Source organism: Meleagris gallopavo, chromosome 1, assembly GCF_905368555.1.
Source record: "Meleagris gallopavo chromosome 1, MGAL_WU_HG_1.1, whole genome shotgun sequence".
NCBI classification, from domain to species: domain Eukaryota; kingdom Metazoa; phylum Chordata; class Aves; order Galliformes; family Phasianidae; genus Meleagris; species Meleagris gallopavo.
Genome location: NC_139404.1, coordinates 58702668 through 58726498, shown reverse-complemented (window position 1 = coordinate 58726498; position 23831 = coordinate 58702668). Strand labels below are relative to the sequence as shown.

Here is a 23831-nt window from a genome sequence, read left to right as displayed (position 1 = left end):
AGAGAACATTTGAGCACATCTATGTTCTCTAACACTGCAAGCATAAAAAAAAAGATAGTTGACTGTGATGGGAAACAGAATCACAGACAGGCTGAGGCAGGAAGGGGTCTCTGGAAGTCATCGGGTCAAACCTCCTGCTCAATAGGGACACCCAGAGCAGTATGCTCAGAGGACTCTCCAGGCAGCTTCTAGAGATCTCCAGGGAGGAGATTCTACAACCTCTCTGGCAGCCTTGTGCCAGCACTCTGTTACCTGTACAGTAAAGAAGTGTGTCCTGATGTTCAGATGTAACTTCAAAGCAAACAACGATCATGTTTTGCAGCTAACTACAAAATAAGCAGCGGTAGGGAGCTAAACACCAAAGAAGAGAAGACGATGCACCCACAACTATCCAAACCCCACATGATGTGGTAGAAGCTTATAACTATGAAAAAGTGCGTGGCACTCAGAAAGAGAGACTGCTTACAAAGTAGGAAATGAACACTCATACAAATATGACATTCGTACATCATAAAATGTATCTTAACACGTTTTCAGAAATATCCGAACAGAAGACTTACTGGCTTTAATATTCAAAGCAATATACAAATATTTAGCAGTGCTCACCCAAGAATCTACAACAGTAACACACAAGTACAATATCAAATATGAACTGGTAAGTGCATACACAATGTTTGTCTCCAGCTTCGCTCCTGCACTCTTAAACATTAATTAAAAATGACTGCAACTCAACCTGAATCAAAAACAATTCCAGTAGAATGATGCTAGTAACACCTATCAAAGAGCAGTCTTAAGCTCTGGAAGTGAAGGCTTTACTGAGACTCAAAATTTTAAGCCTAAGAATGCAGTATTACTCATCACACTGATGTACTGTTTTCTAAAGCACATAGTGAGGCACAGCACTAGGTTACACATTTAGAAGAGACTGCAGAAGAACACTGAATCTGCATGCACATTTAAGGACAGTGTAAGCTGCATTTGCCTTTAATGTGACAAATACAGAGTTACATTAGCAAAGGGCTAGCACTGTGTCCTTTGCTGTTACAGGCCTCAGTGGTCTTCCACCTTAAGCTGCTTTATATATTTCCATTTATAATTTACTTTTGAATGTAGCACTTGAGAGATTCGATCAGAGAAAGCCCTGAGTAAACTGGCTGAGCTCAGAGCTGGCCTTGATTTGGGCAGGAGGCTCCTGGAGCCTCTTCCCACTTCTGGTAGCTCTGATGCCACTTCTTTTTGTGGCACCGTTCCTGAAATGAGACACAACAGATCAATTACTTCATGCAAAAAGAGTTAGAGAGTTATGTTCCCGAGGTTTAAAATTATGCTTTCAGTTACACGTGAACAAGTTTTCTAAATGGACTTGCTCTTCCATAAGCCATATAATCAAGAGAGGAGAAGAGATCATTGTCAGATACTGTAATATCCTTTAACAATACTGGATGCACTATCTTCCATGCCATTTGAGCTGTACTTTAAATAGGTCAGTAGAAGACTCTTCTTTCTACAACATTCAAAATTAGCATTAGCTATAACAAGCATTAAATTACAAAATAAACACTCCTTATTGTTTAAACTCACTCATTTTTGAAAGTCATCAGATCCGTGTAAGATCTGCCCAGCTAAATCCTGCTACTTCCAAACATGGAGTATCAACACAGTGTGCTGTCTGCTCTGTGCGCTGCTGAAGTGACTAACATTTTTAGAAGTTTAATGCAGAAATCGTACAGGTCTCACTGTAAGTTCTACTGTTTCAGCAAAGCCAGTGAGCATGACTTGTAATTATGATGAAACCACAGTTCTGTCACAATCAATTCTATACTTACAATTTTTTTAAATGACTACAGTCAAACAATACATAAACAGACATTTTCATCTTCTAGAGGTCCCTGGAGATGTAATAAACCATATAAATCAGAACACAAACTCTGTAGAACTCTACTCTCTTGAGATTCATGTACTCCAATGCTAAACATGGTCTTCACTCTCAGCTATGCTTACAGAGACCAATGCTTTGTTCTCCCCAATGATTCTGCAATAGGAAAAAGCCAGAGCAAATGAGTATCATATAAGATTATTTCATCAGTCATCAGCACTATTCTGAGATTTGTTAAACACTACAATAATTCCAAAGATCTTCTGTGTTTGCATGTTTCATACTGTACTTTTGGATGTGTAAGACTCCTGTAAATACTGATGGTAAATAAAGTCAGAAACCTGTAACATCAATAACATCAAAAGAAAGGTACGTACAGTTTTTCTAACTGTTTTCTAACAAACTAGCTACAATTATCCTCTCAGATTAAAAACTCAGAGCAGGGACTTGGTAAGACCAGGTCTGTGTAGGTAGCTAAGATGCTAAAACATGCTTAACTACGGCCAAATCTGATTGTTCAAGGAGGCTGAGAGGTGACAGTGTAATGCTGACTGTAATTTAACTTTCCTTTTAACGAATCATTATCAGTGCTTCAAAGACAGAAAGGGCTCTTAAGCAGTCACTAGGGAAGCTCAGACTCGCACTCAAAGACTGGAATGGCAATGGAGACCTCTGGTGGGAAGAAGCAGAGAAGCAATCTGCAGGTACAGAAGTCACCAGCTGTTTATTAGAGGTGCTTGTTTCCTTTAGCTCTCCTAACTGTAAACTTTACACTCATACATAAACAGACAAAAAAATAGTCAGTAAACGGTCCATGTCACTTGCTTGATTTTGTTTGAGATGATGAGCTGCTCTAAAACATCTCGTGAACGGTCTACAAAAGAAGAAAAGATATTGTTATTCCTTCAGAATAATACATAGGTGCTGTTTAGAATCAGGTTAACAAAATAAATTAATTTTATCTGCATTTATGCTCCACTTTTTAATGCACATAGAAAATAAACACACAAAGGACACAGATCACCATTGTTCTAACATCTTGTCCTGATCTGTACTCACCAAAAAGTACTTTACTCTCCCTGTAAGACTAAATTTCTATTTTAAAAATAACTTCATAACTTCATAGTTAAATTTTTTCAAATAGAAGCTCAGTCATAGAGGGAAATAAAACACAATATGCAACAATGAAGGCCACTTTTGGCCTTAATAAAGCAACTTCTCATGCTGTTAGGCACTTTATGTTCTTTTGCATCAGCAAATTTTTCTGAATCCAAAGACAATAGTGCATTTCCTTCAAAAAAATTTACCCCATTGCCCTCCACAGAAGACTGAAACTGGGGCCACACTGATACCATTACCTCTTGGTTATTCATAACTGGTTCATAGAATCATACAATCTATGGTTAAGTGTCTTACTCTTAGTATCAGTTTCAATAAATATTTACCTGTTGCATTAATATAAAGTTTAAAAACAGTCATTTCAACCACGAAAGACTCAGTAAAAGCAAACTTAGAATTCCTACAGCAGATGTAATTCAACTCTCTTAAGCATATTTATCACTTTGTAACACTGATCACCTCATATTTTTTCTGACTTTGTAGGACTTTGTTCTAGACTGCTTTCATAAGAAAGTAAAAAAAAATAATCTAGTTTCATATAGAATATTTATTAATCTGCGAAGTCTGTTGTCAGACAAGCAAGAATGGGAAAATTTGTAACGTGTTCAGAAAATCAAGAGATAGCCTGACTTGACCCACCTGTTATCAACGGGCATCCATGGAACAGAACAATGTGTATCTTTGGACAACAAGTGAGGACTGCTTCCACAGCAACATCTGTCAGATTAACACAGCGTTCCATATGGATCTCCTGCGTTAAGAAGATAGTAATAATAATATTAAAAAAATGCCTAGCAGAGCACTCTCAGTTTTGAAGGTAAAGCTTTCATTTCCCCAGTGATTTCAGAGATTCCTCACCCAGAAGAAGTTATGACCTACCGTTCCTCACTGCATCGATCCCTTATGTGGTTATGTACAGACCAGCAAAACACTCTCAGGAAAAAAAAAAAATATATATATATATATATATCAGGACAGCTTTTTTAGTTTTGACACCAAAAAAATCTAAAACCATAAATTTAGCTTTTCTCCAAATGCACGTATCATTCAAGACACCTGAAAAAACTTTTCCATGAGATTCTACAGATAGGAATTCAACAGTTTTCCTATTGCACGTTCTCCTACCAGTTTGCTTTCACGGCAAACAGAATGACTGCTTTCTTCCTGGCAGTTTTCTTCCATTTGGCTTTGACAGGTTACTATCAAATTTCTGTTGTTCCTGTTAAAAATCAGTGTTCTCCAGCCTACTTTCTATATCAATAAACACAACAAGAAGAAATGCTGAGGATAAAACATCGGAGCTAATGAAAATAGTATTTGGGAATATATCCTTCAGGCACCCCAACAAAGCACTGTTTTATTGTGAAGTCTCTTTCCAAACCATGAGCTCCAAGGATCTTTAAAGAGCACGTAAATGAAAGGGAGCTTTTGCAATAAATGTAATCTTGAACAGAATGACGACACAGAAAACAAGAACTGTATTCAGTGAAGCAAGAAATACAAAAGCTGATGTATGTTCTTGTTCTTTATAATCAGTAAGTGAAGTGTGGAATCTGAACGCCTCCTGAAGTAAAAAGATTTCACCATCTCGCTACTTGCGAGCTTGATTACTTTAAGACACTACTTATTTCACCACGTGCCTGACACTGGACCACTGCCTATAAATTTTGCACTTTACTTTCACAACGTGAAGCAGATGTATAAGGATTAGGACACAGGTAAGGAAGAGAGACTGAAGAAAAGACTAACAAATAATGCCACATTTTCCTTTCTTTTTGTCACTGCCAGTACACCAGACCGAAACTTTTGTAGTTCTGTATACTGACAGAACACAAGTTTTGTTTTTAAATTATGTCATTCTACATAAAGATATAAAATATTGCCTTATTAGAACTGTCAATAAAAAAAACCTAAATACAAAAGCACTTAAATGTATGGTTTTTAAGAAAACTAAAAGCACAGGAATATGTTACTAAACACAGCTCAACAGAAAAACAAAATCCACACTACTACTCAGTCTCTTTCCTTCTGTAATTAATTTGTTATTAGATTTGATAGATTACCTTTAAATTCTTTGAACACATTCCATTCACTAGTGCTATAACACCATCATCTGTTACCTAGAAAAAAAACCACACTTATTAACAAATTGGATTAAAGCTCAATTTTTCAAGCAAAACTGTTTGGAAAAGACTTCTTACATTAATTTATACTCTCCCTACAGTCACTTAATACATCTAACAGGAATGTATTTTCTTCCAAACTAGGTTTGCAGAGAAAACTATCCAAGTATATTTTTTCCCCATCTATTAAATACTTGCATCACACTACATATGTGATTCAGCCTAGCTGTGGAACTGCTGTATCTGTGGCTTTGTGGGCTCATTTAACAGTGGGTGCACTACTATGGTCAGGGTACGGCATTTTTAATTTATAAGCCTTAAAGCACTTGTGCTCTATGTGAACTAATTTTCTGCTGTTTTCCTGACTGCTGAAAATGTTCCCTGCTGGAAACGTTCATGAAGGAAGTACCTTGGGTAGGAAAAAGGGAAAAAGAAAAAAAAAAAAAAAAAAAGAGTAATCACAGCAGCCTTTTATCTGCAGTCCTACTTGCACTCAGGTGGAAGCAAACCAGCTAATTAGCACAAAATTCCCTCAAACGAGCAGTCTTTCATCACTCATCATATACTTGCACTGAAAGGTTTTATCAGATTGGCTATTGAAAACCACAAAGCAATGATTATCTGCAAGAGAAAGAGAGAGACACAAAGGGCTTTCCTCAGAAAGGCAAGTAAGAACAATTTAAATGTTCACTTCTGGGAACTAAATTCATTAAAATTCCTCCTCATTTCCAACTGGCCTTGTATCACTGCAGTCACCAAACACACATAGTGAGACTCAGCCCAATTTGACAGCTAGAATTCAGATACCACAAGTTCCATTTCTGTTGAAAGATTTGACTATTTCCATTGCACAAATTGTCTTCTTGGCTACTGGCCACCTATTGCAAATTGACTGTACAGAACTGAAGTAGAAAGGATCAAACCAGTGCAAATGAAGAATTAATGACTCAGTGTGAAAGTACACAAAGGGCAATAGGAATGGCAGTGCCTAGCTCAGCAAGTTATCAAGACGACAGCACGTTTAGTTTCTCAAGACAGCCAGACCAGGAGACAAAGGGCAGTAAACAAATACATTCTAATAAATTCCTTATGTGGGACAAAAGCAGAGAGATTAATCACTGTAATTTCCTAAAGGGTTTAAGATCTAAAACCAGTACACGGTCACCAACCGAAGAACAAACCGAGTTAAGATTTGATAGCTGTGCCTCTTCTCCTCCATGTCATCAAAAGAAACTTGGACCAGATTTTCTGGCTGGTGCCTTAACAACTGCACTGAATTCTGTCTTTATGATTGTGAATATATTAAGCACCAAACCAGCTTTTATTAAAACAAAAGCCTCCTCCCTTCCTTGCCTTAAGTATCGCTATACTACAGCAGCAGTGTTGCAGTACTGTTTCATACTCTATTATAGAGTACCCATTTGCACTATCTGTAATACTACATATACTCTCATATTAAAGATTAACCATCTATGGTTAATATCAAGCCACAAATACATCGGGCTCTTGGTATAGACCAGTCATCAAGCTCCTGTACACGTAGCAAAGGCTTAGATTACTCAGGTATCAGCAGTTAAACACAGAAACAACTCAACCCTATTCTACGTGAGAAGTGCCTGCACAGACAGAATACCTAACCAGCAATACTCCTGCTCTTGCTAACACATTTTGCAGAAAACTAAACTGCCCTGCACAGAAGTTTGCACAGCCCTTTCAGAAAGATTCTTCCTACAATTATTTGCCATATACTGAATCATTGAAGATTACAGAGGAAATGTACTATTTAATTTGTGTAGGACTGGGACTCTAGAGTCCGTGTTCCTACCTGTTAACACTACTAGGATTTAGGACAGAAGTAGTGCAGTAGGCACAGAATTTAAGTATAAAACCAAACTCCTCAGAACAATACTGCAAGCATACTGACACCTAAGCACAAGTAGTTTTCTTACATAGCTCTGTGCCAGCACAGCAGAGCTTTTTCAGGCCAAGCTTCCATTTATACACTCTGTGTATGCAGGGGTGCAGAGCTACAACTTCTTCTTACTCATTTCTTCCCTTGTTTTGCCCACCCCACTTCTTGTTATTTGTATCAGTCTTTACGTCTTCCATTCACTGTATTTCATCTCTCCACAGTCACCAGATGAGATTATTTCTAAAAGTGGTGACACCACTCTGAGCCATTTGCTCCTTTGCAGCCTATTTTACATCTGTCTCCTTGTTCCTGCAGCAGGCTGTGTGCCCTTCTTTGCCTGCTCACCTATTTTCAAATTTCTCACTGTTTTACTCTTTCGTGCACGTTTGCCATTTTCACTTCATTTTTATTATTCATTCTGGCACACAAACATAAGGATGTGGTTAGGTCTTGCAGTCTCTACAGGCACGACCCACTAACAGTTTCTCTTCTTTAGTCTGCTTATCTGTAACTGGCAATGTCACAGAGAAAGATGTTAAGACGGTTTAATTGATACTTACTATGTTTCCACATATTTTAGTCAAATGAAATTCAGAATTCTAGTGTTTATCACCATACAACTGATACTCAGGAAGGAACAAAAGGTGTTCAAACATCTACTTATTCAAGAGGAGTTCATCCCAATTAAAACACATACCAGGAAACTTATTGTGAGAAGTAGATTGTGTTTTTGCAGCAGAAGTTTCCAGTATTTTCTGGATGCAGTGTAGGCCTTTACTGCACTTACAACCTTCCTATGAAACAGTTGTATACATTATTGAGACATAAAGAAAGCTGATGAATAGAGTGATGTTGAGAATGGGGTGTAATGACTCGGGTAGAATTGAGACAGCCTAAGATAACGAAAGCATGCAGGATGGGGGGAGCCTAGCATAGGACAGGACGGATGTGCTAACTTTGAAATATTGCCCTCCTATCAAAGTACAAAGCAGAACGGATGTGCTAACTTTGAAATATCTCCAATATTTCAAAACATACAAAGCATACCTAAAAACAACAATTTGGTAACAGTCCTTATGTGGAGATGTACCATAGCAACAGCACTGGAAGGACTGTGAGCCTGAGACACTCAACCAATGGACACCAGGAGAGATATTACCTGTGTCAGGTCCAGGGTATATAACAGAATCAATTTTACTAAGTAGGCATGCAATTTCTCCCTTGCCTGTAGGGAGGTGTGCATCCACTACTGCAACAATGAATAAACTTTGCTGCTATCACTAAGATATTTGCCTGAATAGAAATTTTAATTTTAAGTGTGTTTCTCACATTATCTATTTCATGGACAGGAAGAGAGAAGATAGGAAAGGGAATTGAAAATCATGAAATAAGCTTGAAGAAACAGACTTCAATGGTGGTAATAAAAATTACCACAGAAAAAAAAATGACTTTTGATGCCCTTCCCTTCAGGAAAAGCTTCAGGGAGAACAACAGCACCTAAAATACAAAACTGTCCCACGTTTTCCATATCTGATGCTTCATGAATGCTCTGTGTAGGACTCATGCTGAGCATAAAGTAATCACTCATCACCACAGTCAAACGAATGCTACACTTCATTATCTCAGAAATTCCTTTCATCCACTTCATTATCTAACCGTAATTATAAAGCCTGTTCTAGTAGTGTTATTGTATCCAAATCTCTCCTCCTTATGCTAAATAGCAACTGCTGCTAAATCCTCTTATCTGTTCTTTCCTACATTTTTCATGTCATTCTTCCCCTGTTAACTCCATAACAACTCTGATAAAGCCATTCAGAAAACACAATCACTCTTGAACTAGAACTAATTACGGACTCTTTGCTTACAGTATGGGCATATTTAGTTGAACAATATATATTATTACTATTCAGATGGTTTGTCTTACCTGAAAGAACATACTATCATGTCCAATGTTGTACCCTCTTTTTACGAAGTATTTTATAAGTTGAAGAAAACGATTATACTAAATAAAGACACTGAAGTCTCCAACAGCATGTGGATTTTAATAAATGCATCTTTAGTCCTCAATGCATGCTATAATACCAAAACGTGTACTTTTCTGATTGCCAGGATGCAGAAACATGTATTTCTTTTCCTTAAGAAGGAATTTTGGAGATAATGAGATACAGCATTCAGCTGACTTTAGTGGTGAGAGATTATGTTTAGTGTGAGTCCTCTTCCTTAAGAAAAGTGGAAAGGAACTGTGGTCCTAAGCCTTATTAGGAACTGATCTAAAAAGATATTGCTTATCACGTTTAATAAAGATCATCACGCCAACCTTAAATAAATAACTAAATAAACAAACAAAAGTCAGTTATAACCTACTGCCATCATAGTTACCTGAGTAGATGAAAAGTCCACACTGTGAAGAAATTTACAGTTTTCTCCTAGCGCCTGCAGAGATGCATCCATGATGCCTGAGCAGCTGCCCAAGTTCAGTATTTGTAAGAACTGGCAATTGAGTGCAAGAGCAAGAACTCCACTGTCACTTATATTGCAGCACCTTTTAAAAGACGCTTCACGCAAATAAGGGCAGGATAAGGCCAAGGCTATGACACCTGTCAAAGAAACAGAATAATTAAAAATAAATAAATAATCAGTCACTGTAACATAATCACCCCACTGAACTCTTTGTGCTGTCCTCTGGTGGTCACTGACTGCTCAACTTTCATTACGTGCCATCTCAGCAAGATACTGTACATGAAAATCATTTTGTGGTCGTTGTTTCGTTTTGCTAATTGAAGGATAAGAAAAAGAAATTGACATCACCTAACAAGAGCAGAGACCTGATAAACGGTACTGCTGAAGAATGCCAGAGCTGACAAAGATTTCTAAATGCTGAATTCCCTTCCATAATGTAAAAGGGATACCTGAGGGATGTTATCTACACAAGATATCAACTCAGTGAATTGAGTGAAAAAAAAAAACAACACAAACAATGGCTTGAGATACCTCTGGAAATGGTGTTGTAGTTGCATCATAGTTTTGGTGTAACAACGTCTGTTCATATAAACTGAAGTATTTCAGTCATTTGGTCAACATGGTTACATGGACAGTAGGTCCAATGTGATTAATGGAAAAATGCCATCATGCAGTCAAGTGAGAGAAAAGACAAGGGATGAGAAAAAGTCAAGTTAATGAACATTATGCTGTGCTGGAAAACAGGCACGTGAAACTTGCAGATACAGAAGATGGAGCAGCATCCTGCAACAGTGAGGATGGTGGCGGAGAGCTGCTCCAGAGGAGAAAGGAAATAAGATAGGTGATAGGCTGACATTAGAAAAACTGAGGAAGAAGGGTAATTTTAAAGATAATGCAGAATGATAGGGATAGATATTTAGATATTTTTGGATATTTTGTGAAATATTTTTGCTCGTCTATATGCATTGGAAGTTTGCTAAGAAGTTTGCTAAGAAGTACTGACAACCAGAGCAAATCCAGAAAATAGCATGATAAGTTAGGGTTTTAAATGCAGATCTAGGAAGAAAGCAACTCCAATGGATAGGAGGGTCAAGCTGAGATAAACAAAACTACAAAATCTTGACTGGGAGAAATCAGAGCCAACTATACTATGCTGGTGGCAGGCGGAAAGAAGCACTCACTTGGGGAAATTGAAGCAATAGCTTGCTGGCTCCTGAAGGAAGACACATGCTGCAATGTTTGAACACTGGGGAACATTCATCAGAAAAGTAGTCTTACTTGAACAGTCTGCCCAAGTGATGAGGGAGGAGGAATGACCAAAAACAAGCACTAAAAACCCTTTGAACTGCAAAATGATTGCAGTAATTTACTCAAGTCCTCTCCACTTTCACACCAGGCCTTCATACACACACTTGTTAAATTCAGGTACACAACGGTTTAGTACTGCCTACAGCATTATCAGTGGACAGGAAGACAAAAAAAGATTTAAGTCCAATTAAGAACAGTACTTGGTGTGGTACTACAATCAGCAAGAAGACTGTGCTTAGTAGCAAAGGATTAAAGTGTTTAAGTCAAGGAGCAGCAAGATCAGGGCTGCTCTGTAAGTGCATGCAAGCCATGAGCATAGGTTAGATACAACACAGGCAGCGCAGTGCCCTCACCAGCAGGCCACAGCCCCATGGCACTGAGCTGTGTGAGCAGGGAGAGAGATGACAGTACTAGGTCCTGCTGATGGTCCAGTGAACACCAGGCAACAAAGCAATGGGTCACGTCCACAGCCAACTCAAAAAACCAAAATCAAAATAATAGTTCAGAAGGAGGACAGGAACCGTGACAGTTCACACCAGGCCTGAAGGCCAACGGGCACCTGGTGTGACAAGACTGGTCATGACACTGGTCATTAAGGGCTGGATGGTGCCCTCAGTGCCTTGCGGGTTGGCAACAACCAAAACATTTGCACAGAGGTGTCAGCAAGTAGCCAATCAAATCATAGAATCATATCATAGAATGGCGTGGATTGGAAGGGACCTTAAAGCTCAACCACCTTAAAACTGCCACCCAGGGCCCAACCAACCTGGCCCTGAGTGCCTCCAGGGATGGGGCATCCACAGCTTCTCTGGGCAGCTGTGCCAGGGCTTCACCACCTCAGAAATAACAGAAGTACATGAACTACAGATGCAGTTCAAGAAAGGAAATTATTTCAGAGATTATGGCAACACGGTGATTCCAGTTGTACAGAAAATTACATAATTTCTGGATAGAAATAAATAAAAAGTTGAATGCTATCAGTATATTTTACTATGTAAGAACTTCAAAGAAACATGGATAAAAGAGTATTTGTTTGCTTCAGAATTGGTTTACAGTAGAAAAATATGGTAATGGCACGCAAATGTACAGGTTTCTTCAGAAAAAAACCCATCAGTGAGATAGTAAAAGGTAACATTTCTTCAAACTGCTTGTATGTGTGTACACAATAGAAATGAGTGAATAAGAACTATTTTAACTTAAAAGCTTGGCAACTCTGATTTTTAGTATATTAAGGGCTCAGCTTGTGAGCATGAAAGTCAGCAAAGTTGAATAGAGAAGGAACACGTCGTTGTTAACTTATTAACAGCAAAGTAATCAGAAATCTCTACCCAAATAGAGAAAAAAAATTGACACAAAGACCTCTGTGTTCAGCTTAAGAAACGTAGTAGATATCAGTGGACTGATGAAGGCATGAAGGGAAGACCACTGTAAATTGTCCCAGTGATTAAAAAGCACAGCAATGCAGGAACATTAAAAACAAGTACATAAAATCAACTAAAAACATTTCACTGAAAGATAAGCACATCAATATGCAGTGCTAAGAAAATAGACAAGACAAGGCTGATCTGAAGTAAGGTATACAGTAACTCCAAATGAATATTTAGCCTCAGTTTTCAGTACGGATGAGCTAGTGATGGAGCAAAGAAATAAGCATAATGAAAAGACGGAACAAAGGTTGTGGGAAACAAAAAGTTAGCAATCTTAATTCTTACAAGCCAATGGCTCCTGACACAACTTAAGACTGCAGGTTAAGAATAATATTTGAAATACCAAATCCTAAAGTAAGCTAAATCTTTCAGGTAAGAGGAAATGCTACAAACTCATTTACTGAAGAACAAAATGAAGTGAAAAATACCATTAAATGAACCACAGAATTATCAGAACAGCAGCTTATCAGTAACCTGATAGCTTTCTTTCACCAGATAATCATTGTTCTGGGCTTATAATTTACACCACTGAAGTTACTTTTAATTAGTATTGGTGTGGCACTGGGGACTTTTTAAAGCAAGAGTTACCCTAGGTATTTTTGCAATTTACTCCAATCTAAAAGAAAAATAAAACAGAAACAAGATCCCAGTTATCTATACACAGATAACATACCTTCTGAAGTGATCCCCAATCTGTTTTCTTTGCAGGAGTTTAAGTTGATTTTTTTCAATTGCTTGCAGTTATAAAGCTGCAATAATGCATTATCTGAAATATCACATTCTCGGAGGTCTAAAGACTCTACAGCAGGGTGCAATACCTGTAACAAAAACCTGCTATGTCATACAACTGCAGACTTTAATCCAAAATACTAGTAATGTTAGACATCACAGAGAACTTTTTAAAATACCCACTAGAGGATGGCGTTGTCAGTCCTGACAATTAAAATCCATAAAGAGAACATGTTAAATTTGCCACAACAGTTCACCTGCCACAGTACGAATGTTGCATTTCTGTGATAAATCTAGAGTAGGAGCACATTAACACTACTGTTTCAACAGTGGATGCCACAGTTGTTAACACCAGTATGTCAGTATGTTTACCAAGGATAATATTCTCAGACTTACTAGAAATTGGATGGCAGAAAGCTGAAGTGTAAACACTGATTATAAACAAATTTAATGTCTTAAGCAGATTTAAGCTGAGACTTAAAAAATGTTTTGCCCTAGAGTATTTTTCTCACCCACACACACGCAGAGGTACCAAATGCTCATTAAAGAGGCTCTTTAAGTCCCTCAAGACCACAGGTCTTCCTTTCCCCCAAAGTGCATTTATTAAACTTAGACCCAAAGTGATGGAAGGCCTCAGATTGTAGTAATAACCACATATCTTACCTTTCATTTCACTTTTGGTGACTCTTACCGCTTTTTACTAAATATTATTTGCAGTCCTCCTCTTCCCTGACCTTATGTCACTATGTGTTCTGATCAATAGGCAAATGTTAGATCATTACCTTATATTACCCCCTTCAGCTTCTCACTCCCTCTTTTAACTCACAAAGAACAAGGAGCACTGTTCTTATGTTGTTCAAATCCACCCGATGCTAAAATCTTTAGTAATGAAGTCAAACGAGCCTTCTGAAAAGAAGCAAGAACTTCTAGCAGATTGTAATTGCAACCTTTTTCCAAAGTGGCAAACAGAAGGCAGCTTTGATTGTATTTTCTCCTAAATACTAGAAGCCTCAAACGCATCTGTTTATGCCATAAAACCTCCAACACGTCCTGTAACACGCTTCTAAGTCGTTTTCACAAGAGTCACATTCAATTTCTACTTCAATCATATTTCTGAATTTGTATCTCATGAGCTAATATCAAACCTAGAGTTGACATGCCTGAAGTCCAAGTGATCACAAAGTGATCATCAACGTTTATTGAAGATGCTTTCCCTGGCTATCAGATTTCTTCCTCAATTTCAAATTGCCCAGATCACCACAAAAGAGAGCAAACTGCTGGTTTTGAAGCCACGTGAAAAACCTTGTCAGACATAAGAACCGTAAAACAAGAAAAAGAAAGATGTAGAGAATTCTAAACAAGAAGTCACATTACAGTAATGCTATTTAAAGTAGCTGGAGTATGAACTTCCCCTAGCTAAAGATTTTTCACACATTTAGTTATTACTTAAAGGTTTGCTTTCTGTTGCTATTCACAGATTCATTTTCATTGAATATAGATACTAAAATCTAATAATAAAATCTAATAGGTGGAATTAAGATAAAGATTGTTTTGATGCACAATACAGGAGATTAAAGTACAGTCTTAAATCCTGTGGACAAATGCTGAAGTATCTTTAAGTATCTTTATGGTAAAATTGAGCTGCAGTAAGGAGTTTAGCATACATCTCATGTAAAGCTGCTCCAAGCAAAAAGCAGAGTAAGAAAAAAAGGATGGTAGAACAAGTCCAGGCAAGAGCAGGATGAGATGAACAAAAGCTAATGGATAAATGCATGCAAACAGAATTTCAACTACAAGAAGTTAAAACTGTAAACAAAATGCTGGACAACAGCAAGGAATAAACAGGCACAAAAGCCAATGAATCATCACAGCCTGGAAAAATCCAAGAGAACAGATCCGTTGAGACTATAAAAGAAAAGAGCAAGAGGGAAGCAGTAGCAAAAACAGAAAATTCCTTATCCATATGGAAGAAGAATTTAGATTTTGCAAATGTTCAGAGCATAAAACACTTGGTTATGCAAGCAAGGAACAATAAGAAGAGCTAAACCACTTAAGGTGCTTTTGCTGTGCTGAACAAAAAGCGTATCTGCAAGATGAAAGAACATGAATGCTGAACAGCATGGAGAAACAGTATAAATTCAGAACCATAAAGGTGGTTAGCATTTAAAGAAAAGTGCAAATGAAATAAAAGTAAACATGGAAACTGTTAGGAAAGAAAGCTAAGATAAATCATGCTCAAGAAAAGTGATCATAGGAAACTGCAGGAACAGAGAAAAAAAACACATTGAGAAAAATAACCAAAATAAAATATTCAAGTGAAAAAAAAGCTCCGAGAAAAGGCAGTGACCGACTGCTGAGCAAAGATAGATGAGATTTTACAAGGAGCCAGAGGAAAAATTATAATTCAACTCCCCAGTTTCTTCTCAGGCTAAAGATATCTTAATGTCTTTGAGTATTTATACATACAGTCATACAGTTATAATTATATGCATCTCTCATGATGCTTAGGAAGGATTACATACTGAAAACAGCCAAAATCAAATTGTGTCAACACAAACTCACCAAAATGACATAAAGAACACTCGAGAATTTATTATTTTTTACAATTAAAAATGATGCATACAGAAGATAAAAAGGGTTGTTTGAAGGTTTCCCACAGTCCTTTTAATTCTCTTCCACACTTAGGTTCACTGTTTTGGCTCTGTGGAACTGATACTATGTCTCTTGGGAACTACAGGTCAAAATAGTTACGAACAGGGAGTCATTCATCTCCTGCTTCACCAAGGTCAGCCTTTAGCTTTCCTCAATTCTCACACTTCCCTTCAAAGCCAAACAAGATAACAGTGGATACCGAAACAGATGTGCCTCTCAATTTACAGCCAAAGAAAAGTCATTTGCTGATGAGCAAAAGTGATTAGAGAAGTTGAACCATCAATTTTGAGCTCTAGCACAATCATATTTCAAAGAATGAAAATGAATCTTAATGTCAAGAGCGTGACAGAAACTGAGCCAGTTCCTGAAATCTTTTAACAGATTTTGTACTGGCTTCTTGAAACACAATACAGTCTCTAACATAACTAGTTTAAAACAGTCCACTTTGCAGTACTGAAAAGAGATTATGTTTGTCAGCTGATTAAAGAGAAGTAAATTGTCACTGACTAGAAAGTGTTTTTCACTTACTTACCCATACAAATGTATTTTGTATAAGCCGTATTATTTTTAATAAGTGACTATTAGCATTACAGAGTGTAGGGAAAAGAACAAGAACAAAGTGAAGACAGGGACAGTTTAAGCAGCCATGAATTCATCTGTTGTCACACATAAGGAATTACAGTTTAGTTCATCCTTATGGATTAACTACCACAGATACAACAGTTCTTAATGGGTTCTTACCTCACTGATGTTTGAATCTGTTATTTGCCCTTGTCTACTCATTAATTTAATTAGTTTATCCTTAATGTTAGGTGGCAACATCTTGATATCTGCAGTGTATCTGGAAAGGTTCTTTGTCAAATACTGAACGCACCTGAAATATAGGAAAGTTACACAGTCAAAAAAGGCATCACATATTAGAAACAGAACAATCAAGCCAAAAGCTGGGTCAACCAGACCCAACCTCACTGGGTCCAGCTGTTCCATACTGCCACAAGGCATTCAAATAGTCTCATCAGCAACAGTTATCTTGGAAACTCAGCTGCCCTGGGCTGAGAAGTAAGGTTCTCACAGGAACAACTGGCTGAAATCCTATCACAATCAGAAACATCAGTTAGTTTGAGTCAAAACAGACATTCTTTTCTTAGCAATAGTTAGGCCTCCTTCTCCTTCGCTCTCATTCTTCAAAACCCTTCATCAACATGAAGAAAACAGCCTGATGATCCTACACACCAGGCTAGAGATTCTGAACTAACAGTAACACCAACATGTACCGTTTCACCCACACTTTCTGTACGTGCCACGATCCTGCCCTCTGCGTACCTTTTGTATCAGAGGTCCAAAACTGTTTCTTTGTTCAGAGCAACCTCTTCCCCTTGCCAGCTAATCAAACTCAACTTACATAAGGCTTCTATCAGGAGGTAGTGCTTTGCTAAAACACTGTATATTAATCTCAGAGAAACACAGGGCTCAAGAATTTGTGTGAACCAGGAAATATCTTCACTTTTGCAACTTCGGGTTGTTAAAACCACAGGCTCACTGAAACATCAGAAGCAATTTTTGGGAATGCTTTCTAAGCACCTTGAGCAGACTGACCTTCAGATCATCAGCACTCACTGGCACACTTAGAGACAGCTAGTCCCTAAAGAAGCAGGTTTCTTTGTCTCTGAAGGGAAAGATTATGATGAAATTTAAGTCCTTAGGTAAAAGAAGACAATAAGTTAGCATGAATCTAACCCATATCCAGAGACAAAAGGTAACACTTTGTCTTCCAGGAAATTACAAGACTTTAAAAAGCATTACAGTAGGGCAAAAAGCCAAAACTGGGGAAGGATATCTCCCCATCACGTCCTGTTACTTAATATGAGTACATGTAAGCAGTGGAGTGCCCTGAACTGAAAGTTCTATCATCTACTGACCATAGTTACCTGAACTAGATTCCCTATCTTCATAGATCTTGATAACTAATTATTTTACAAGCAATCCAGCTTATAGCAAGGTACAGCTTGCACTAAGTTATGTCACATGTAAAAGAAAAGCAGAACAGATGTTAGAGCTTGGGCACATCAGAAGAAAAGAACCAGAAGAAAGGAAGCTAAAACAGGCAAGCAGCTAAATTAGATACATCTTCCTGCACTCTTTAAGATTAGGTAACTTATATTCACAGCAAGACCACACAAGGGAGCTCTGTTTTGAAACTGAAGCTCTATTTCAGTACTCAGTTTTTGTACATGCAGATACAGCCATCTGCATATGTTCTGACACCTTCCTTAAGGCCTCAGCTTTCAAACACACTGACAGTCTGGGGGAAGTGCTGACCTGCAGTGGGCTGCCATCTGTTCATGCTGTCTATGAACAACAAAGGGAACGATCAAATCTAAGCAATTCCTAACTGTACGAGCAGACCGGTTCTTTACAACGTGGTAACAATCTTAATTAAACACCTTAAAATGTGCTATTTGGCTTCTGCTGCTCTAAGAGCCTCATTTTTGACTGTAGAAACTGTGTTGGTTCTAAGCATGTCTGGGCATGAACAAACGATCTTAAAGCACCTGCCAGGGCTCTGAGAGCCTCGGCACAACTAAAGCTGTTACCTGCCCCAGCCGCCTTCACCTCTCTGCTAAATGCCTCCCTGGCAGGCCCTGAAAGTCCTATGCAGTCAGTCTGCAACCAAACATAATATGTAAACCAACCACAGGCTTACTTCAATGTGCCAGCCTTTAAACTGCATCAGCTGTATAAGTTGGTATTTTCTCACCTTGGGAATAGTAAACATCAGAAAACAGAAACTAAGACAGGATGTAAACTGTAACTTGAGCAAAACTTGAGCACTCCAGAGTGCTAAATGCTCTTTTGGGGTGGGAGCAAAGGACAACAAGCAGGAAGCAGCAGCAGAAACACTTGTATAAATGCACGTTCAGGTTTGAAGATCTTAAAAACAATGCCCTTATTAAAGGAGTGCTGCACATACACAGATTTGTTTCAATTGTCAGCTTCTGCTGCAAGTTCTGCTAGTTCAACACCAGGCCCAAGGGCCTCAGTAAAAAGCTTAAAGCACAGGTGGCCATTAGTGAGGTACAAAACAGTACACTAAAATAATACACATCTGGGAGTTTTAAAATGTAATTATGAGTGTCAAGTATTACTCCTACTGGTATAATGGATAAGATTGCTGCAGTATTACTAATAAAACAGCATTAAGATTAATATCCAATTGGAAGTAAAAACTGTTAAGAGCATCAAGCTCCACAATACACGTAGAGAGAAATTACTAGGCCTGATATACAACTAACTAGGAGAACACAAGCAAGCAGCGTAATCCAAAAATTTAACAGATTAATCATGCAAAACAAGATTAAAATGGAGTAAGAACACCTGTAGTGGGTCACTTCAGAAGTCACTGTAACGAGGAGGCGGTGATTTCAAGCAGAATCCAGAGTTTAACCACATGCTGCAGCTGTAAAGATCCATCTGCCAGTATGCATCACCACTTCCTGAGCACACATGTGGACTGCCTTTAACTGATCCCTATGGAGATGTGTAAGAGCACCATGCTGTCACTGTCTGTTGGATGAACTCTGCTGATGAATCACAATAGAGAGCTCTCCCACTCAGCACATGCAGGTTACACCATCTACATCCCTTCCTTTTTCTAAATGTGATAATTCTTTACCTGTCAGCAGGTATGATAAAAGGTTGTTTGCTTCCCAGATAATCTTATCAAAGCACTAAAAACCACAATGGTGACCCTTATCACTGATAGAGCTGTGCAGCAGCATGCTGATTAATGTGAAGTGGCACCCTACCTTGGGCTAGGGTAAGCCAGACAGCCTTTCTGCACCTTTGTACTGGCCTGTGTATGCACCTACAGTATGATAATCCCTTCTCTCGGAATGGCATTCTACTGAGATACATGAAAAAATGGGTGATTCTTTGTCACGAAAGCACACACGCTTCTGGTAGGGGCTAAGTACTTAGAATTATACAATAATAGAATCATTGAGGCTGGAAAAGACCTCCACAATCACGTAGTCCAACCAGCAACCCATTCGTACCATGGCTGCTAACCACGTTCCTCAGCACCACATCCACACAGTTCTTGAACACTTCCAGGGACAGTGACTCCACCATTTCCCTGGGAATCACCACTCCTTCCCAGAAGAAATGTTTCCTAACATCCAACCTGAACCTCCCCTGGGGCAACGTAAGGCCATCATCTCTCATCCTGTTGCTGTTACCTGGGAGAAAAGCCCAACCCCACCTCGCCACAACCTCTTTTCAGGTTGTCTTAGGGAGCAATGAGCCTTCTCTTTTCCAGGCTAAACAATCCCAGTTCCTTCAGCTGCTGCCCATAAAACCTGTACTTGTTTGACATGACACCTTCTTTGGCCAGAGAAAAGGAACGTTCCTGGCAAGCATGAATTAAGGAATGGCAGGTTATTGATTAGCTATTGTATTAGGGTGCAAGCTAAGCAGAAATTTGGAGAAAACAGGATAAGGCACAGAGTGCTGTGGTAAACTGAATGGAAAGAAAGTAAACATCAGGAGGAAGTGCTGAGGCATTGTCAGCAAGAACCAGTTTACTACTGATAATTGAACACAAAACTAGGCAAAAGGTGAAGACACAAAGAGATTAACTTCATCCCCACATCCAGCAGAGGAAGACCCCTGCTATGAACCACGCATGCGTCAAGGGGAGAAGCAGCATGCAAATGAGTTTCCGGAAAATTAATGAATATGTAACTAAATTCCACGATATGTTTTGAATATGCATAAGGTTGCTTTATAAATCTGTACTGCTCTTGCTTGTTGGTGTGCGTGTTAGGAGGAATTATTCCCCACGTACCCAACGATACGCGTCTCATTGAATAAACGTGCCTGCTTTATAACCTAACTCTGGGTTATAGAGTCTGACTCCGCAAATCAAGCTAGACTCATCCTGAGGCAAATTGTCATCATATACTGTAGTGCATAGAAATAATTGTATCTAAAGTCAAAATACAAACTTTGTTGTGGGGTGTTTTTTGTTTTTGTTTTTGTTTTTTACTATGAGGGGACTACCCCAGCCATGTGTGAATAGGTACCTGCCATTCAAGACCAACTGCTTAGTTCAATATGCAGAGAATACTTCAACAACAGCGTAGAGAAATGGAAATCGACATGAGTTACGCTGAGTCTCTTAGTTTCTTTTAACTGTTTCTTGCTGCTGAGTTTTAAAATTTCTCTTGGGAGAAAAAAATATTAAGATCACAGAAACACTGAATTGCTTGGGTTGAAAAGGGACCCTTAAAGGTCACGCAGCCCAAGTTCTGCTGCAAGAACAGGGACACCCACAGATAGATCAGGTTGCTCAGTGCCCTGTCCAGCCTGACCTTAAGAAGAATTGCACCATTTTCAAAACCTGCCATCTATGATTTGATGCTTCGATAATTAATCATTTATGTTTTCACTATTATTGCATCTTATATGAAAAAAAAAAATATATATTTACCAGCTATACCATATGAGATGAACAAAGAAAGGGTAAGATGTCCTTGCAAAATAAGATAAGGTTGATGAATAAAGGCTGTGAAGAAGAACTTGATAAACAAACTTATCTTGCAGATATACAGCAGGAGATGCTAGCTTAGCACCGGCTTGTAAATCTTGTTTGCTTGACAGGACAAAGAGGGATGGACTTTGTCAAGCAGAATACAAAGATAGCTCTAGTTGAGCAAAACAACAAACTCTGACTCTAGATTACAAAATATGTACAAACAAAAGAAACAAAGAGTGGTACCTACTGGGGGGGATGAGCATGTGCTAGGCAAACCAAGAATGCAAACCCCAAGAAAAGAGGGAGAGGAGGGGTCACTACAGAGTCCAGGGACAGGGGTAAAAAAAAGGGTCTGTGACCTCTGATGAGTTGAGAGATCCTCCCAGTGGTCTCCCCATTTATTCTAATAAAGAAAGCTAAAAACTCCTCTGACTCTTTTCGGGATAAAGATAACTGAGCCAGCCAAGTGGAGCGGAAATTTTCCCAACACGTGGCAATTACAACCTTATCTGCTTTAAAAGAATAAGTCTAAAACGAACTACACTGTTCGACAGCTCTTTTTTTTTTCACCTGTCAAACTGATGCTTTATCCTTACCATCTCCACCTCCCTCATAAGCGCAAAGAACCATGACAGCATGACAGAGCCATAGTAAAACATCCTCCAGCAGACTCACTGGGCCCAGCAGCAACCAGGGAACCTTCACCACCCCTCCGCCTGCAGACCCGTCAAAGGCCGTGCAGCTCCCCACCTGCCAAACCCGGTCACCCGTCTGCCACTCCAGCCAGACGGCCCTTGAGAAGCCCTGTCACCCATCACACCCGTCACCCATCCTGCTGCCGCTGAGCTCAGCCGAACCCAACCCCCTGCCCTGTCCAACTGCCAGCTGACACACGCCGCGACCCCGACCCGAAGCCTGCCGGCCCCTGCCAATCCCGCTCCCCGGCGGAGGGCAGCCGGCCCGTCCTCAGGGAAGCGCTCAGTGCCGACCGCACCGCGGAGAGGGGCCGGGGGGCAGCGGGGTTAGGCGTCGGGGGGCACTCACAGGTCCAGGAGGAGCTGAGCTTCCCCGCTGGCGCCATCCCAACCGCCGCTGAGGCGGCTCATAGCGACGGCGGGGCACGGGGAGCCGACCGAGCTCAACGGTTAGGGAGAACGGCGAAATGGCGGCGGCTCCCCGCGGCCAGGCATGATGGGAGGTGTAGTCCTACCGCAGTCCCGGGCTGCTCCGCCTCAGAGAGCCGCGGCCGTGCCTGAAAGAGCGTGAAAACCCCAATGTCGCACAGAGAGGGACTGCCTTCCCTTTCTCCCTGCATTTAACATTTAGGAGAGTATCTTCTCTAAGTGCAGTGTGTGGGAGTTCTGATAGGTTAAGAATTCCCTGACCTAATACAGCATTAGCTAAGTTTCTAAACTTCCCCAATTCCTCCTTCTAATTTTGAAAGCTCCTAGGAGTTTATAAGTGCACTAGAAAATTGAAAAAAACATGCATGTACAAAGGCTGATACAATGACTATCAGCTGCGTCAGCATTTTCTTAACCCATACACTCAAGTTAGGGGACCAGTAAGTCAGCCGTTTCCATGTCCGTTTGAACCCAAGAGAGCTACCATCTTCCTGCACCTCTGCAATATTCTAGTTTGGTTCCAGATTACATTCAAGTTGCTGTCTCAGAACTGTGTGTGAGATGACACTGTTTTTGCATCAGTAATAGAATGCTGTGCCAAAGGGACGCACCTCAGGCTTGATACCAGGTAAGTACCTGTCTGTGGTTAAAGAATGCAGTACGTGCATTCTTAAGAGATGAGACCAGCTGGCGTGTTAATTTGTGTACTCTCCTCCCTTGGGTAGCTGGGGGAAAGGTGGGCTACCAAAGGTAAAGCCTGTAAGACATACATCTGCACTCAGAACTGCATAAGAAGAAACAAACAGATCTGGAAGACACGCAGCAGGAGATAAAGGCTTGGGGACTGTTTTGTGCATTCTGCTTATTTGGAGAAACAAAGAGAAATGGACTTTGTCAACTACTCAGGGGATGTGCACATGAAGAATATAAACCTGGCAGCAGAGGAGGGACTCAGCATTGCAACCATTTTTCTAACAGCAGGCACTCCTGCTTGCAGGACATTCTCTACTGCAATCATAATTTTTTTCCACAGGAGTTCGAGTCTTCAAAAAATCATTTGAAGTATTTCTCACAATTATTTGCTTTTTTTTTTTTTTTTTTTTGCCTAATAAAGTACTTACTCAAAGTTATAGTTCTGCTTATAACTTCCAGATGTACTGCTTACCTATGATAAACATCCTTCTTTACCACAGGACTTCTGTAAGAAGAGCAACATCCTTGAACTATGGGCACAAGTCCAAAGCAGAGACCAATCATTAGAGACCAGGTGTGTTGGGAAAGTCTGTGCCTAAACATGGATGCAATGAGTAGGGGGATACCTCCCCAAATGGCCACCAAAAACCCCCACACAGGCACAGAGGAGTCAATTATGTTTGTGTAACCTTACAGTGGTATAGTCCTGTGAATATGTAGTAGGTATGTATGACTTAAGTATTAAATAGGCATATATTAAAAATAATTGAATATAAATAGAAGATGTGAAGACTCACTATGCTTAATTTTATGGAGATTACTCACCTTATGCCCTGCACAGAAATAAAGCAATGGCCTTCTCTAGATCACTT

The 23831-nt window shown here is 39.5% G+C and overlaps 1 protein-coding gene across 3 annotated transcripts; it reads right to left on the bottom strand.

The window, feature by feature from the left end:
- Window positions 1-495: 495 nt before the first annotated feature.
- On the bottom strand, window positions 496-22348 carry AMN1 (antagonist of mitotic exit network 1 homolog). Of its 3 annotated transcripts, XM_019616397.3 has the most exons (9): window positions 22187-22320; window positions 18982-19134; window positions 16348-16480; window positions 12899-13043; window positions 9410-9627; window positions 5059-5115; window positions 3635-3746; window positions 2702-2750; window positions 496-2032 (listed from the first exon to the last, which is right to left on the bottom strand). In XM_019616397.3, the coding sequence occupies exons 3-9, from the start codon at window positions 16426-16428 to the stop codon at window positions 1969-1971; spliced, it is 726 nt and encodes a 241-aa protein (XP_019471942.2). In that variant the 5' UTR covers window positions 16429-16480; window positions 18982-19134; window positions 22187-22320; the 3' UTR covers window positions 496-1968. The 3 variants fall into 3 exon arrangements, with proteins under 3 accessions (XP_019471942.2, XP_085085546.1, XP_010712743.2); XM_085229420.1 differs by lacking the exon at window positions 18982-19134 and having other exon boundaries at window positions 22187-22348; XM_010714441.4 differs by lacking the exon at window positions 18982-19134 and having other exon boundaries at window positions 496-2750; window positions 22187-22346.
- Between the last annotated feature and the right edge of the window lie 1483 nt (window positions 22349-23831).